Here is an 18871-nt window from a genome sequence, read left to right as displayed (position 1 = left end):
TGTGATAGACAAAATTCCACACATCTCACTGGTCAAATTTCAGCATCAAATGAAGTGTATTCAAAATGCATCCAAAGTGATAAAAAAAAATACGGGAATGTGATTGGATTCCAAAATTATGAAATCACATTTAGCATCTTGTAATTTTAGGAAAATTCAAGCCTTCTTTCAACATCTTCATAAGGTTGTTTTAGGCTGAAATTTCACTAGTTTGTTGGGTGTAGGATACCTACCACATGGACTCATTCTCATCTATCCATGTCTATCAACTGTAAGGGAGTCTCACCTCATCACCAATATTGGTGATGAAGACCATCTTCACAAAATCATCATGACCTCATCACAAATATTGGTTATGAAGACCAACTTCAAAAAATCATCATGATGTTTAGTAGCCCATATGAAACAAAGAAAGGGAAGTTTCCAAATGATAAAGTACTGAGGAGAACAAGGAGGAGTTGTCTTCATCCAAATACCACGATTATCAAAAGTTTCTGGCACAACTAGAACGGCAGAATACATTCTTCTATCAGGCTGTGGAATGTTCAACTTTTCATTCAAAATCCAGTCCCAAATGGTGACCAAGTCTTCAAACACCTGTTGACAGATGCGACAAAATAATTTGTAAAAGGAGCTACAGAAGCCTGCTCTGGAAAAGGTAATTTCTGCAAAATCAACAATTAAGATCAAGAGTGATAGATAGGCACCATAAGCAAAAGGTAGCTTGGCAATGTCAAGGCAACTACATCTGATGAGGATCAAAATGCCTACATTGACTATGCAGGTGGAATCAACAAGTCAAGTAGATACACCAGATAAAGCAACATTGAATAATATGCTTATTGTTGATTTTTTGTTTACTCGGTATTTGAAGAAAACCCTTGAGGTGAAAAAAAGGAAATATCTAATAGTAGCATTATTCTCCTCAAGGGATTCCAAATTCAAGACTGGTTTGCAACACAGTATACATGTGAGTAAGCCCAAAACATAGTCAAAGAGGAGCAAAACCTATTGAATAGAAAATACAAATCCCAAGGCTGTACTAAGCCTGCAATTACAGGGTTTTGGCAATCAGCATCACTAGCTCACCTTTCAAATTCTCAAAATGGTAATGAAAAAGGATCAACACGGGAACCTCTCAACCCTTCTTCAGTAGAAAAGAGAGTATCAATCTCTGTCTGAAAACTAGGTACCTTAGAACAGCAGGAGGGGGAGACTAAAAGCAAAAGGTACATTACATTTTCTTAATTAGATAACCATCCCAACATGTTGTAGGGTTTATTTATAATGCAGAATAACATTCAGATACATAAGGCAAAGATTCCAAATTGAATCATCTCAGACATGCTGGTAGTTCAACAGGAAGTACTGCATCTTATGTTTTTAAGGAATAGCCCATTTAATATTTATACCATCAATTCAGAAATAGGTCATGAATGGAAATGTGTTCATATCAGTGGATAACATGTGATCTCTGATGCTATGGCAACTAAAAACAAAACCACTGCATTCCAGGTGACAAACAATTTCATCCTACACCTGAATGAAACCGTTAATGAAGGACACAGAGAACAAACCTGCTGCATAGGATAATATTGAGAAACATTAAAGTGACCTCTACGAATGGGACGGCACAAGCAATATGGCTCAGCTGGAGAAATCTTTAGTGCTTCCTCACCACATATGAACTCCCTAAACTTAAAATCGCTTGATTCAGGCTCTTTACCATCAGTGTCTTCAGGGTTGTCCAACGATTCATCTTTAACACCCTCATCCTCCGACTTTTCTGGATAAAACCACCCATTACTTAACTCCAAAAGTGAAATGCAATGACATCAAAAGAAATCATATCAAGAAGCATCTCCACAAGCCATAACAAATTCACATGTTATGTGCCCAATTTCTTGGACGATGAATTGCAGATGGTAAGGTCAATAAAATATAAGAAAGTCATCAAACAGTACAAGCTTTGACACAGACATGTAACCACTAACAGAGGAACCCCTATTTGAGTAAGCTGCCTAGAATCATTTGTTAGGGGACCCTGTTGAGTTTTGGTTTGATTCCTGGATGCTTCTGATCAATAGAACAGGAAGAGGAGTCAGCCGAAAAGAAACACCATCAAAAGTTAATGACCACCAAGATACACATAGTGATTTGATCTTTTGATCACCGATTTTTGGAGAACTTTTTTAGGGGCACGGACATGTAACCAATTTATTCTATTACTTGGCCCTCAGCCAATTGTTTAATTCCCTTTTAAATATCTAGACTTGACAGCTTCTTTTTCTTGTATTATTAGCTTGTGCAGTTTATTTGTACTTCTTATCCTAATGCAATAGAAAGTCTGTGTCAATTACTCAATTATTAAAAGAGAGAGAGGGGGGTGGCTTTGTTATACATTATGTGATAAATCTCCCGCAGGTGGTCTCCTAACTCTCTCCACACCCCCCCCCCCCCCCAAAAAAAAAAAAAAATAACCTATTTCACCATCGGCAAACTATTGAGGATTATGGACTTTAGCATGATGGTGCATAACACGTGCCCTGGTTAAGGCAGTCAACCAACCACTTGCCACTCAACCCACTCGAGAATATAATCAAGAAATTACAAATTCACAACGGGTCATGAGAGCATTATTACATCCTTGTTGATGCTAGAAGCCTAGAAATCCTCAGCCCCTTCTACAAATCATGACCCAACTGTGCATCCATGCAAGATCAGTCCCCAGGCATGAGTTCAGCTCAGATGCCAAAAAACCAAGAATAATAAGGTCTTATTGTCACAGAAAATTCTTAAGCAGACTCAATTTACCCATCACCTTAGCCATTGCCTGACCAAGAAAACCAAGGACCATTCAAGTAATCTTGACACTCATCCAACCTGATCTCACAATAATTGACAGAAGCACCAGCTTGAGGCACAATCATCGCAGACAATTCGCCAAACATTCCCTTCATGTAGACCATCAATGTGCCACTATAAGGCCACACCAAGTAAACCATCATGCCTTGCAATAGCTCCACTCATACAGTAAAAAGAGCATCCAAAGTTCTAAGCCTATGAAACACGTCCCAATGCAATGCTGCCATTGTCACCCAATCTTTGGCTAGTAGCTAGCGACACATAGAGACATGACAGGACACCAACATGAGACATGACCCCACTCACTCAAGCTCAAGTGCCATTGTCGCATATGGTGTAGTAGTTGTATCACAGACCAAAGCCTCAGATCCACAAATAACTGAAATTTTGATTGCTTCTTCTTCTTCTTTTTAATTAATCTTATGTATGAAGGAGACTAAGAAGAAGGGAAAGGATAGTCAGTTATCACAGCCTTGAGTGTCTAACCCTCAGGCCATAGCTATCTCAGCTGCCGAATGCAATTCTTTCTCATACCAAACACTTCCAAGCAAGAAATAGAAATTTCATTTAAATATGAAGTCATGTACAATTGATGGGGCATATTTATGGCTTAGCCCAAGCTACACAAAATTGAAACCATGGAAGAACATATCGCCGAATTTCGGCGATTTCACCCCCCGGCAAACCGAAACCAGGGGGCGAAACGAAATTGGTTTAATGTCGCCGCAAAATCGTCGATTTTCCAGCGAATCAGCGAAAATTGCAGAAAAATGGCCAGTCGATTTTCCGGCAAATGACACGAAAATCGCCGGATCGTGAAGGAGAAGAAGAAGAAGAAGAAAGAAAGAGAAAGAAATCCGGTAGTCGCCATTATATCGCCGATCGCCGAAATCTGATGAAATCCGTGCTCTCTGTTCTGTTTCTTGTTATTGTCTTACTTGCAACAGCCAACAACTAGTTTTGTTAGGTGTAGATTCATTATTCAAAAGACAGTTCCTGTTTCCGATCGAATTTCTGATGGGATTGATTATGTTCGGCAACCATCCATCCTTTCACTCAAGCGGATCTTGTCATCGGAAGATACCTGCTAACAGACTTTACCGGCTTCTTGCCCTGCGCCTCCACCGTCTTTGGGAACCTTTTCCTTATTATCGTGTATGGATTCTTGATGTTTCAAGCTGCCACGCTCCTTTCCAATGGAAGTGAGCTTCTGCTGGAGATCCTTGGCTCTGGTATTATCGGTGGTCTCTTCCTTCCCATTCTCGGCACCCTTCCTGATGCCATGCTTATCTGTTTTAATTTACCGAATTGGGTGGCGAAATCTCGCCCAAATTTCGCCCGGTTCGCTGGGCAGCGAACCGGGCAAGATGGGCGATATTTAGTTCATTGATTGAGAAAATAAAGACTTCAAAATGAAAGCTAAACTAGATTAGAAACTCTAAATCGGCAAAGCAAGTACAAATTTTCTATAAATCTAGCTGTCATGGATATTTATTAAAAAAACCCTAAATGAGTAACAAATTGAAATTTGAAGCTACTTAAATGAAATAAAATATACTTTCTAAAATTGAAAATAGAAACTAAAATATAGAACCATGGGATAAAATATTTCCCCTGATGGTCCTACAAAATCTTCTAAAAAGCAGTACCATCCAAGGCAGATATGGGTTGCCACACAAACAGTACCATGAACAGTGTCTTGTGTCCATATCATCATAAAAAGATGGCCCCAAATATATTCACTTCTCACATTCGCAAATGGTAGTTATTGAACTCTGGATACATCCTATATAATGTTCTAGGACACATAGGACAATCTTCTCTCTCTCCAGGAAATGCTAGTCTGACATCTAATAGACTAATTGTCACTAGCAGAGGCAAATAATGATCATATATTTGCATCTTTTGTAACATGAAAATTTCTTACTTAATATTATTCTATTTCCTCCTTTCTCATCCAAAAAAAGAAGTTACAGGGGTGCCAAGAAAAGGAGAAGGGAAGATAATTCAATCCCTATCGATTCATTAGAAAAGAATATATAAGTTAGTGATGCAGCAGATCTCAATTCAGGTTCTGATACGAATCCAACATATTAAATATTGACCATGAGGTCACCTCCCCCTTCAAGCTTGCAAGAGAGTTCCACATTTAAGAAGACAATCAGGGATGGCTCTAGCATTTTCTCATACCAAATCCACCCTACACAAAAAGGAACGGGGCAATGTAGGTGCCATAGACCACCATAATCTTGAAATAACCTACAAGTAAATGAGGATCAACTTCATTTACGTCACTAAGATGTAGTATATGATACCAGCGTACTGCAAGGTATAATTGTCATACCCTGCAGTATACTGTTTATTGTCTATTGCAATGACTCAAGGGTATCTTGTCCTCGCAATCTTGTATTCTGTTTTACCCTGTTATAATAAGAGAGGGCTACTGTTAGAGGCAATTCAGTTCTTTTCTCCGTCAGCAATCTCTTCTCCTCTTCCTTTCTTGTTCGCTTCTCCTTTTTCTTCCTCTTTCTTCTTCTAGATAGCTGGAACTGTTCCTGTTTCTGATATCTTTTCATATGTTATATACATAACTAGATATGCCATCTTCAAATGCATGACTTCCGTACATGACCATACGTCTCCAGTGGAACCCTCACATAATAGTGTCACAAGTTTTTTCACACCAGCTCTTATTTTCACATTTTCAGGGAAGAAGATGTATAGACCTCTAGATTTATCCCAATTATACTGGCTAACAGGCTAATGTGGGCTCTATATTTCCCAACATTGACATAAATGATCACATGTAAGTTGACAATTGGAAGCAACCAGCATAAAATCCTCACCCACAGTCAAAGAATATAGCAGAATGGCATTTTGTTCTTGTTTGTTGGTACATGAAAGCATATTTTTACTCTATTAGTCCATTGCAAAATGCCTGCAAGAAAGAAAGTTATAGCCTGTTGAACATGCATCTCTTTGTATTAACATTGAGTGCCATCCAGACTGAAGCAGCCTTAAAAAAGCATGGCAAAGACACTAATACCAAAAAGACAGGGCAATCACATCAACTAGAATTGATGAGTTCAACTCTTGTATTGAGGACTCCGGGATCCAAGACCTCTGTTGGTCTGGCCACTCCCTCACTTGGCATGACCGTCATTCTGGCTCTGCTAGAATTGCTTCTAAGCTTGATCGATTCCTTTCAAATGCCTCCTGACTCTCTTCCTTTCCCGACTCCCATGCTTTTTTCCCTCACTCGGGTCTCTCCGATCACTCTCCCTGTCTTATCCATCTTCTCACCCCTTCGTCTTATGGCCCTAAGCCTTTTAAGTTCTTTGATATGTGGTCTTCGAACCCTATGTTCATTCCCACCATCAAAGAAGCTTGGTCCAAGCTTGTCCATTGTCATTCCCTTCCTCTCATTGCCTTTGCTTGTAAGCTCCGTAATACCAAGGAAGCTCTCAGCTCCTGGAATTCCTCCTCCTTTGGACATCTCTTCTTGAGTCCCCCTATCGATCGGACCTCCACAGCACCCAATCTCTCCTCCCAAGTGACCCTTCCAACCCCTCCCTTGCTGATCAGGAAAAAGCCCTCTCCTCTGATCTCTCTTCCCTCATTTCTCTTGAAGAAAGTTTCCTGCGCCAAAAAGCCAGAATCAAATGGCTTGAACTTGGAGATTCTAATTCTGCCTATTTTCATAGGTCCCTCAAAGCTCGTAACAACTTCAACTCCATTCCTTCCCTCCTCGCCAGTAATGGTACCTGGATCTCTGATCCCCCTAGCATCAAGGCTGAGGTTTTCTCTTTCTTCTCCAATCTTCTCTCCCCTACCTCTCTCCCTTCCCGTACCCCTCTCCCTCCTAATGTATTCAATAAGTTCATTGATCCCTCCTCTCTCCCCTTGCTTTGTGCTATCCCCTTTCATGACGAGATCCTCTCTGCCATCCAATCCCACAAGTCCAATCTTGTCCCTAGCCTAGATGGATTTAGTATGGGATTCTTCCTTGCCACTTGGGATTTCCTTGAGCACGATCTAGTTCATGCCATCTAGAGCTTCTTTTTTAACCCGTCTCAGCTTTTCTCGATCAACCAAACCTTCATATACCTCATTCTCAAGAAGCAAGGGGCTTCCTCCCTCTCTGATTTTCGCCCTATCTCCCTCTGTAATCTCATTTACAAGTTCATCTCTAAAGTCCTAGCTAATAGGCTCAAAATGGTTATGCCTTCTCTTGTGAGCTCGAACCAATCTGCTTTTATCTCTAGCCGCAGTATTGCGGACAATATTCTCCTTTATGCGGAAATTGTTTGTGGGTTTGATAGATCCTCTCATTCTCTAGCCGCTCTTCTTAAGGTGGACCTCCACAAAGCCTTTGATTCTATTCGTTGGGACTTTATCAGTTCTATCTTTGCCTCCATGGGCTTCCCCCCCCCCTTCATCCATTGGATTGAGACCTGTATCTCCTCTCCCCCATTCTCCACTATCATTAATGGGTCCTCAGTAGGGTTTTTCTCTTCTCGTGTTGGTATTCCGCCAAGGTTGCCCCCTCTCTCATTATCTCTTCTCCCTGGCTCTGGAAGCCCTCTCTTGCATCCTTCAAGCTAACACGGACCAGCTTCTCATTTCTCCCATCCCCAAATGCAAATCTCTTAACCTCACCCATCTTGCTTTCACTGACAATCTTATGATCTTCTCCAAAGCTGATCATCGATACATCTCTTCCATCCTCTCGGCCCTCTCCCTATTTGAATCTCTTTCCGGTCTTCGAGTTATCCTTGACAAATCTACCCTATTTCTCTCTGAAGTCTCTAATCAACTGCAAGCCTCCCTTCTCCATCTCTCGGGGTTCAAGCCTAGCTCCTTTCCCGTTACCTACCTAGGTCTACCGCTCATTCCTGGTAAGCTTACTCGCCATCACTGCCTTCCCATGCTTGACCACATTTGCAAGAAGCTTCAACTTTGGAAAGGCAAACTCCTCTCCTTTGCCGGTAAAGTAGTGCTCATCCGCTTTGTCCTTCAATCCTCCTATCTCTACTGCAATGGAATTTTTTCCATCTTGAAATCCACTGTCCATGCCATGGAGACCTTGTTTTCTGCTTTCCTCTAAAAAGGGTGTGAAGCATCACGCCTCATCCACCCTGTCTGTTGGTCGACTATCTGTCGCCCAACCTCTAAAGGTGGCCTCGGCATTCGCCGAATCTCTAATGTTAATTTGGCATGCCTTCTCAAGCTTATCTGAAAAATTGTCACTAAGGATGACTCCATTTTGGTCAACTGGATCTACTCTTTCCTTCTCCGATCTGACGCCTTCTGGACGGCCCCCATGCCATCCAACCCCTCTTGGATCTGGAGGAAAATTCTCTTGTTGCATCCCTGTGCCCTCTCCCCCATCTCTATCTCAGTCTCCATTGGTTCTTCTACTTCCTTTTGGCTTGGCTAGTGGCATCCGATGGGCATTCTCTATTCCCTTTTTGGCCCCCGCTCAGTCTATGATCCCACGTCCCCAAATCTACCCCCTTGTCCGCCTTCATTTCTGATGGCTCTTGAACCACCGTTCCCCTCCCCGTTCTCACATAGGTTTGGGACTCCCTTCCCATCCTTTCTAACTCCCCCAATGACCTAACCATTTGGCTTCCATCCCCTACCAAAACCTTCTCCACCTACTCAACCTAGAATCTTCTCCATGCCCATAACCCAAAACCTCCTTGGCCCCTCTAGTTTGGTTCAAAGGCCACATTCCCGGCACTCCCTTACCCTTTGGAGGGCCCTTAACCTTGCTCTCCCCACCCAATCCTTCCTTATTGGTTGCCATATCCCTGTAAACCCAAGTTGTATCCTTCGTTGGAATGGATCGGAGGACCTTGACCACCTCTTCTTTTCTTACCCTTTTTTCCAGATCTATTTGGGAAAAAAGCCCCATCTTTCATTCCCGCTCGAGGCACTCATTCGGTTTTTCTAGTGACTACTCTTGGATTCTGATGTGGAGAGATTATGATCAGACCGGGTTCATACCTGGTCCGACCCTCGACCCCGGTCGAGACGGAGAGAACCGACTCGCTCCCGAGTGAACCGGATCCAGAAGATGGCTTGCTGAAGAAGAAAGCTTATTCGGCTGCAAGCGTGCCCTAATCCTACTTATGGATTAGGGTAATCACCCTAATGATGGCAGACTCGAATTGACGGCTGCGGATAATCATTATCGAAGGGATAATCATCGCATAACCTAAAGGTTATCTCAGGAGTCCTCTACTAGCCCAAACTAGTAGAAGTCTATTGCTCAACGGATCTAACTGGTAAGATCCAACGACTACCCGAAGAAGGCTCAAGTGCATCCAACGAAGGAGATTCGAAGGTACACTCTATATAAACCTCACTACCATACAAGGTGAGGGGATCGAAAAGAATACTATCTCGAGACTCGTGTTCGGATACATACCGATAGACCTAAACTATCGCCGATCTGCTATCTAGATCACCTTTCCCGCTTCTTCATTCCTTAGCTCTCGCGCTTCTAGCAGAGCCGTTTGTGATTAAGTTCATCAACCGACTTAGCCTTCGGAGGTGGACTCCCGACCCCAGCCGGTCGGGCCACATCCGACGCTTTCGTTTTGCAGACATCACGTGGAGATCCAAGGGCCGAGCAGATTTTGGACGCATCAATTGGCGCCGTCTGTGGGAAACGACTTGAAAAGCCATGGTGACTAGATCAGCAACCGCAGCAGCCGCCGCACAACGCAATTCCGGTGTTCGTATCCCCGGAGTGAATAATCCAGATATTCCCCAAGAAAGCCAAAATCCTATCGAGGTAGATGGTGGCCAGGGAGGACGTAATCCTCCTCCCCGATACAATCCAAGATCAATTGGATCAGGTAAAGATTCAACTCTTGGAGGTGAGCCAAGCACTCCGCATGCTCACCGCACGAGTGGTTTTACCACAAGAGCCCGATCGCCGCGATTCAAGGAGACGTGCATTGCCACGTGACCGGAGATCGGTCGAAGACCGGAATATTGATCAGAATTTCCGTGAAGGAGACCGAGGACTTCGGAGGATCGATGATCAACCGAGGCGAGACGATCGGTTCGACAGACCGCAAGAGAGTACAACCGATTCAAACACAAGGTTGGATACAGGGGTAAGAACTCACTCACCCACCGTCGAAGAACCGTTCGTGATGATCGAGCAGTTCGCGACGAGAGGAATGCTCGGGAAGGACGGGTTGTTCGTGATGATCGAGTAGCACGGGATGATCGTGTTAATCGAGGTCGTGATCATATTGCTCGAAGATCACCCGACCTAGATTGGTCAAGAATTGGCCAACATCAATGAGAAATTAGGGCAGTTGGCTAAGGGAAGAATAATCGAGGATATTTACTCGCTCATTCGGAAGACTCCCTTTGCCGAGCCAATTGCGGGATATCGGTTTCCCCATAACTTCCGTTTGCCTACCTTCTCAACATTCGATGGCTCCGGAGATCCAACAGCTCACATCGGCTATTACCAACGGACCATGCATGGCGCTTTCAGTAATTCGATGAAATTTTATGCGGTTTTTGGTTCATCTCTAACCGGAGCAAAGACAAAAGTGGTTTTCTAACCTCCCTCTCGGAAGGATCGTAAACTTTGACGAATTGGCGCGCCAATTCATAGGGCGATTCCAGAGTGGGATACAGTCAAGAAAACGGAAGAAACCTTGTTTATCATCAAACAAGGAAAGAGCGAATCAATCGAGAGTTTCTAAAAGATTCAACAAAGTGACGATGGAGATAGAAAATTTGGATGAACAAGTAGCCGTAACCGCTCTATTCACGGACTCACTAATCGGAAACTCCCGGAGTTATTACTACAGGATATGCCTGCGACTTATGCTGAGTTGGTACAGAGATGCCGAAAGTGTGAAGTCATGGAGATTCTAGATGCGCGCCAAGGAGATAATAAAGTCTCCAATAAGGAACAAAAGGCTCCCCGAAAGCGTATGGCCAAAGAAAAATGTTCGCGATCGGGTTGGAAAATCCCAGCCTTGGCGCCAAAGGTCCCCCGGTAAAAGTGAGTACACTCCATTGAATGCTCCTCGGGCTGATATTTTGAATATCCTCAAAAGAAAAAATATTTTAAAGTGGCCGCCTAAAATTCTTTTGAAACCCGGAGAGCAGCAGGATCGGGAAAAGTATTGCCGATTCCACAAGGACTATGGTCATTACACTAATGACTCGTCGTCATCCGAAGGCGTATATTGAGAGATTGATATCTCGGGGACATCCGTCCAGCTTTGTTAGCTAGCAGAGAAGGGAGGAGCCACGTGAGCCACGTGCGGCTGCTCCGAAAAGGGATCGTTCGGTTAGTTCGGAACGATCAAGGGAGGCCCCGAAGTCTAAGAAAGGCAAGGAGGTGATTGAAGCTACTCGGTCACCGATCCTTACCATCTTCGGGGGACCAGAGTCCGAATCACTCCGGAGTCTCGAAAACAAAATCCAAATTTGTTGGAACCGGAGAGACGCAGAAGCGGAAGAAGCTGAATGGTGAAGATTCTATCACCTTTAGCGAGGAAGACGAAAGAGATGTTTGTTTACCTCATGATGATGCTATAGTCATCAAGGTAGAGATTGCACGGCGGGAAGTGCATAGAGTTTTGATTGATACAGTGGTCTCAGCTGACCTAATTTCCTACGAAGTGTATCAAAAATTGAAGGTGGATCGGACTTGATGAAACCTTCATCCACACATCTATATGGCTTTGCAGGGTCATCTGCAGTGGCGGAAGGATCGGTCCAATTGGATTTATCCATTGGAAGTTTTCCTAAGGAAACAACTGTCCGAATCAATTTTTTGGTGGTTCGGGAACTACCAGCCTATAATATGATCCTCGGGCGACCATCTTTATCCAAGATAGGTGCTATTGTTTCAACAAAACACCTGAAGATAAAATTCCCGATCGATATGGGAATTGGTCAAGTCTCCTCCGACCGTAAGATCTCTCGGCAATGTTATGTTGCCTATTTAAAAGACAAGGAGGGCCCGAGGAAGGTAACTCGCCTCCCCATAGAAGTTCGAGATGATCGGGAAGAGACAGAGATGCAAAGACCCGAACCAAAGGAGAAGTCGGAGCAAATCCAGCTGTGTACCGAGGATGAGAAAAAGATTACTTATATCGGGTCCGAACAAATGGAAGAGTTTAAAGATGAGTTGAAGTTATTTCTTCAACAGAATAAAGATGTATTCGCATGGTCTCGCCGAGGACATGCCCGGAATCGATCGGGCCATTGCAGAGCACAAACTCTGGATAGACCCTAAGGCGAAACCAAGGATACGTAAAAGAAGAAATTTCTCCATTGAAAAGTATGAAGCCGTTCGGGCGAAGTTGAAAAACTTAAGAATTCTGGTTTCATAGAACCAATTGAGTGCCCAACTTGGTTGGCCAACGTGGTAATGGTAAAAAAGGCGAATGGGAAGTGGAGGATGTGTACGGACTACACAGATCTTAACAAAGCTTGCCCAAAAGATTGCTACCCGTTGCCTCGGATTGACCTCTTGATAGATGCGATCAGCAGGATATGAAACTTTAAGTTTCATGGATGCCTACTCAGTAGGTATAATCAGATCCTTATGAATAAGGAGGATGAGAAGTATACGGCTTTCATGACTGATCGTGAGAGCTATTATTACAAGGTCATGCCTTTTGGCCCGAAGAACGCAGGAGCAACATATCGTAGGGCCGTCAACAAGATTTTCAAAGAGCCGATAGGAAAGAATGTTGAAGCTTATGTTGATGACATGCTAGTGAAAAGCTTTACAAAAGCAAATCATATTGCAGATTTGACTCGAGGTTTTCTCAAGATCACGGAAACATCAAATGAAGCTAAACCCGTAAAAAATGTGCCTTTGGAGTCTCCTCGGGCAAATTTTTGGGCTTCATGGTATCACAGAGGGGAATTGAGGCTAATCCCGCCAAAATACAAGCTCGATTGATATGGAGGCTCCCAAAACCGTTCGGGATGTACAAGTGTTTGACAGGAGAGAGTTGTCGCTTTAAATCGATTTATCTCCAAGTCCTGAGAAAAATGTTTGCCTTTCTTCAAGGCACTTAAAGACCCGAAGGGCAAGAAGGAAGCAAAGTGGATCGAAGAGTGCCAAAAGCTTTCGAGGAATTAAAAGAAGCACTTGGACAACCACCGATCCTGGTCCGCACCAGAGAAGGGGGAAATATTACAGCTATATCTAGCGACGTCCCTTTCGGCGGTCGGTGCAAAGACTTGTTCGGGAAAAGATAAAAAACAATGGGCCGATTTACTATGTAAGCCACGTGTTGCTAGATGCGGAGACGAGATATTCGCAGATTGAGAAGCAAGCTCTGCTCTCATGATGGCCGCCAGAAGCTAAGGCCATATTTTCAAGCTCATCCAATTGAGGTATTTACAACTTTTCCTCTTAGTAAAGTTCTTAACAAACCCGATTTGTCCGGAAGGATGGTGTCCCGGTCGGTTGAGCTCAACGAGTTCCAAGTGAGCTTTAAGCCCAGAACTGCAATCAAGGCTCAGGCATTAGCCGACTTTGTAGTAGAAACTACCGCACCAAAGGGAACCCACCATTGAGGATCCCATTATACCAACCACTTGGGAGGTATATGTGGATGGTTCGAGTAATAAAGATGGAGCAGGAGCTGGAATTCTATTAAAAAGTCCAGCAGGATTTATTATTCGATATGCTTTGAGATTCGCATTTGATGCAAGTAATAACGGCTGAATATGAGGCTCGATAGCAGGACTTCGGTTGTCAAAAGCATTATCTATTGCAGATGTTACTATTTATAGTGACTCTCAACTTATAGTCAACCAAGTCCAGGGGGAGTATGGCATTAAAGAACCACGCTTGCAGAAATATCGAGAGATAGTGCAGCATTTCAAAACCAATTTCGGAATTTGAAGATATCTCGTATTTCGAGGAATGAAAATTCAAAGTGGCGATGAGCTATCCCGACTAGCCAATGCCAAGGAAAAGAATCTAGACCCTTCGGTCTACATTGAAGAGATAACTTTTCCAAGTTATCATGAGAAAGAAATTTCTTATATTGAAGCGAACGTTGCTTGGATGGATCCAATAATCGAGTATCTAAGGGATGACAAATTACCCGAGGATCCAAAGAGAGGCAAGGTTGATCAAGATTCGATCAGCTAGATTTGTCATTCGTAATGGGAGACTATACAAGAGATCTTATGCTGGACCCCTTATGAGATGTATAGGCCCCGAAGGAGCAAAATCAGCTTTGGCCGAGGTTCATGAAGGAATTTGTGGAGCTCACATGGGTGGCCGAGCCCCGGCCCACAAAATTCGAGACTTGGGTTATATTGGCCTAAGGTCCAAGAGGCTCGCTATGGAGTACGTTCGTCGATGTGGTAACTGTCAAATTCATGCTACAAAGATTGAAGCGCCCGGCAGAAACTATGACTTCAATTCTAAATCCCATTCCCTTTGCAATGTGGGGAATTGATATCATGGGCAAATTCACCAAGGCATCAAAGTGGACGGGAATATCCGATAGTAGCAATTGATTACTTCACAAAATGGGTAGAAGCTGCACCCGGCGGCAATTACCGAGAAAAAAGTGGAGAAATTTGTGCTTGAATCAATCATATATCGCTTTGGGATTCCAAAGATTATTGTCACCGACCATGGTACTCGGATCGATCGTCCACAATTTGAGCAATTCTCGTGGAACATATATGATCGAGCATCGTATGTCCTCAGTGGCATACCCCCAAAGCAATGGACAGTAGAGGTTACTAACCGAACGCTACCGGAAGGAATAAAGAGAAGACTCGAAGCCGACAAAGCTTCTTGGGTCGAAGAACTTCATAATGTACTCGTGGGCTTATAGAACTACGGTTCGAACACCCACAGGAGAAACTCCATTCAAAGGTTGGCATATGGATCCGAAGCATTGGCACCAAGTGGAGATAATGGCGGGACGTTACGGGATCGTGAGTTCGAGGAAAAAGCAAATGAACAAGGACCGCTTGATAGTCTTGATTTGTTGGACGAAGTTCGGGCAAAGGCAATAGCACGAACTCAACATTATCAAAGAAGGATAGCGTCTCATTATAATACTCGAGTGAAGAATCGTCGGTACTTAGCCGGAGATTTGGTGTTGAGAAACACCCTAGCTTCCGACCCGCGTCACCAAAGAAAATTGGACCCTTCCCCGGGAAGGACCTTATATGGTTGTGAAACCGGTCGGTTCAGGAGCTTACAGGCTGAAGAACATCAATACCCGAAAAGAGTTGGATCGTTCGTGGAATGCTAGGCATCTCAAAAAGTTTTATCCTTGAGGATGATTTCAAATTTTGTTCGCGATGTAATCATTTTCAACTCAATCAATGCAATTTTTGGCTTTCAACAAACTATCTTTTGATTGGGGGGCATCATACACCACATTCAAGAACAAGATCCAACTATAAGGCATCGGTTTAAAACCCGAGTGAGTTCCTTCTCAGACTTATTGTATTTCTCCGGAAATCCTTAAGTAAAGGCATCGGTTTAAAACCCGAGTGAGTTCCTTCTCGGACTTATTGTATTTCTCCGGAAATCCTTAAGTAAAGGCATCGGTTTAAAACCCGAGTGAGTTCCTTCTCGACTTATTGTATTTCTCCGGAAATCCTTAAGTAAAGGCATTGTTTCAAACAACTAAGACCTAATGCAACAAGCGATTCAAGTGGCTAGCAAAGTTCAAGATAAAGTTAATTTCTTATTTCTTCAAAAGATCCAAAGAGGCCAAGTATCAAAACAATTACAAGAGCTGGATACAATCTTCGATCAAAAAAGAAAGTCATCATAGGTGACTGTTAAGAAGTTATACAAGATCGACGCGACTTTGCTAGAACAAACATATGAGTCAACCATTGGTGGGGATTCAAGGAAAAGAAGAGAAGAAATGAGGATTACAAAAATATTTCGGTATGCATAAAATCCTCCGCAATTTCATACTCTTTGTCCAACTTGTCCAGAGAAGTATGGTCCTCGACCAAACTCGCATTCAAGACAAGCTCGTCATAATTGACTTCTTCCAGGGGAGAATAAACAGAGAATCTTCCGGATATTGCATAATATCTGGATCGGAAGGTGGAGGATCAATCTTATCCTTGGTCCAATCGGGAGGAGGAATACCCGTGTCGGTAAATACTTCAGGATGGCAAACAACACCTGTAGGGAGTCGTATCAAAATAAGGATCCTTCCTTAATATTGATTCCCATACTTCGTTCTCACCATCCCAGGCACGCCTGCAAGTTATAAGCATTCAAAGATATCAACAAAGGGCTTATCGTGTAAATACTTGAAGACGCAGGCTCGCGAACATCAGTTGGAAGGGATTCGGGCAAAGGAACGACAGCTTGCCTTTCGTAACGTTTCGAGATCCTTTGGCTCCCGACTTTCCAACTGTTCGCTCCAATCGCCGGATCTTCTCCCCGGCATCATCCAAGTCCGACCGAAGACGACCAATCATCGAATTTTTTTCTCCCCGCCACCTCCCAAGCTAGATTCCGAAGGCGAGCAATCTCAACATCTTTAGCTTCAGTAGATTTCCCGAAGCCTAGAAACTTCATTGCTCAACCTACCGAGTCTAGTAACCGCTTCCACTTGGTTGTGGAAGTTACCAAAGAAGACTCCCCGCAAACAACTTCCGAGTTAGCGAGGAGCAGAAAAGTAATTTTTCAGAATCGAGGATAATGAAGAAAGACTTACATCACCAAGGACTTCGTAAAGACTTCATCCGGAAGTTTGGAAAGAACTCGCGCTCTCGTAAGTCATTCGAGCAGCAAGACACCATTCCAACGCTCACAAACTCGTTTGACACTAATTCAAAGCGAAGGATGAGAAGGATGAGCTACACCAAGAGAAGGATGAGCTGCATCACTTGTCACCCGACGGCGCTTCCTAGTGGCAAAATCCTCCAACTCGGAAGGAGAGGAGGAGGATGCCAAACAAGCACTAGAGTTAGAAATAGGAGCAGCACCTGCTGGGACCACACCTTCATCGTACGCCAACATAGTTGCCTCCGGATGCCCGAAGAGTCTCCTTCGGGGGTGCACCAACAAAGCTCACCAGCAGGAGCGCCGGCAAGCACCATCGGCAACGGAGTGATCAAGATCTTCCCGGGAAAGACGAGCGATCACTTCGGGCAAAGGAGGCGCAGGGACGGCATCAATAGAAACTGCGGGAATCGACTTGAAGATTCACCGGCAGCAGAGCCGCCTTACGCTTGGAGGATTCACTAGCTGAAACCACCGCACCGGCCCCAACCACCACCGACGGAACGATTTTCTTGCAAGATTTTGCTCCGATAAAGTTCGGGTTGATCTTGGGAGCCACTATGCAAAAAAAAAAAAAAACAAGCCGTATCACAGAAAAACAAACGACAACAACAAGGGGGAAACCCTAGTTTTCTATCACTTCTGACAAAACAACAAACTAAACCCCAAGTATAACTACTGTGCAGTTTACTCAGGGGGGAAGTGGGGAAAGAGATGAGTAATCAAAAAAACTCACTTGTTCAGAAGTTGATAGAGCTGTTGTTGGAGTACGAGGAATACGGAAGCAGGCCGAAGGACGAAAGGTCGCTTTAACACTTTAGCAAATCTAACTTGCGAAGTCGTGATAGATGGAGAGTACCCACGAAGGCTTTAAATAGCCTCGGGTATTAAGACGACGGTTGAAGGCTAAGGACAACCGACGACCTAGATCGAAATGACGCTTCGAAATCCACAGAAAAGCAAGATCAACGGTCGGAGGGATGCCACATGGAAACATGTGGAAGCGAGCACCGATGCAGAGATACCTCCAATCGTCGCACCGCCATTAAAATAATGGATGTATTTCCGATTCATTGGAAACAGTGAATGGTATACAAAGGCAGGAAAACGTTTGAACTTCGCAGAAGGGAAACGTGCGGACTTTGCAATAAATGAAGTAGTGGGGAAGATTAATGCATCTTCCCGAAACGCATCTTCACAATATTTCTACAAGATTATTATTCGGCGAGGAATGAAAAGTTAAGTGATAAGTTTTATCATTAATACTTTGATATTCAAGGCAAGATTTCGGCAGGAGACGGGGAAATATAAAGGCCAACATGAGAAAGAAATGTCTATTCATTAAATAGAGGGTAAATTTGTACAAAAAGATAACTCCCTAAGCCTTTTCTTCATTGTTGCCCGAGGGACCCTGGTCGGGAGGACTTTTCTCAGGATCATGAGAAGAGCCTTCCTCAAGAATGGCATCGGCTGAGTCCTCTACAGCAGCAACTTGAGACCCGGCTTGTGATTTCTCCTCTGGAAGTGCCGGCTCGTCAGCCAGGTATGCCTCATATTGAGGGTCAGCTGGAAAAGGATCATTTTCTTCCTGAGCCCAGTCCGGGAGATCCATACCAACTTTCCCGAAGACCTCTTTGTGGCACACCTCACGAAAAGGAGCAGTGTCGAAGGCGGGGATCGATCCAAGGATTCGCTCCCAAACGTCGTTCTGCCCCAGGCGATAAGCTTGAAGGTTGTAGAGACCTAGCAGCTCGAAGAAAGGTACGTTGTTCAGGTATTTCCGAATGCACTCCTTCCTAAGCTCTGGCTTTATATGCTCGGGCTTGCTAGGGATCGCCAACTTCAGATGTTCTTCGAGCTCCCTACATTTGAATTCAAGCCTGTCACCAAACAACGTGGCAGCTGCTTTTTGCTTCCTGGCCTCGCGCTCGGCAGCAGCGGTACGAATCTTCGACGCTTCGAGGGCCTCCTTGAGGGAGATCACTTCTTCCTCATGCTTTTTCTGCAGCTCCACGGCAGCTGCAGTCAACTGGTCTATTTCAGAATTGGCTTTCGCCAAATTCTCTTCACAGGTTTGCAGCAAGGAGCTGGTGCGACCAACCCGGCTCAACGCTTCCATGTGTTGATAAAAGCTCAACACAGCATTCCCCGGGAAGGCGGAAAATATCGAAGAAGTCATAAGGAATTATGAGAAAATAACTAAGC

General features: G+C 44.0%; 1 protein-coding gene across 2 annotated transcripts in view; it reads right to left on the bottom strand.

Moving 5' to 3' along the window:
- Positions 1-18871, bottom strand: part of ARP9 (actin-related protein 9) — a 56253-nt gene that overhangs the window by 31735 nt on the left and 5647 nt on the right. For both annotated transcript variants that reach the window (XM_089135853.1, XM_089135861.1), the window contains exons 7-8: positions 1578-1786; positions 477-597 (exon numbers count right to left, since the gene is read on the bottom strand). In XM_089135853.1, coding sequence (XP_088991979.1) covers positions 477-597; positions 1578-1786 — 330 coding nt within the window. The remainder of the gene's footprint in view (positions 1-476; positions 598-1577; positions 1787-18871) is intronic.

The sequence above is a fragment of the Hakea prostrata genome, chromosome 1, assembly GCF_041222555.1.
Source record: "Hakea prostrata isolate BN-2017 chromosome 1, UWA_Hpros_2, whole genome shotgun sequence".
NCBI lineage: Eukaryota > Viridiplantae > Streptophyta > Magnoliopsida > Proteales > Proteaceae > Hakea > Hakea prostrata.
Note: the sequence above shows the minus strand (reverse complement) of the source record. Positions and strands in the feature narration are given on the sequence as shown.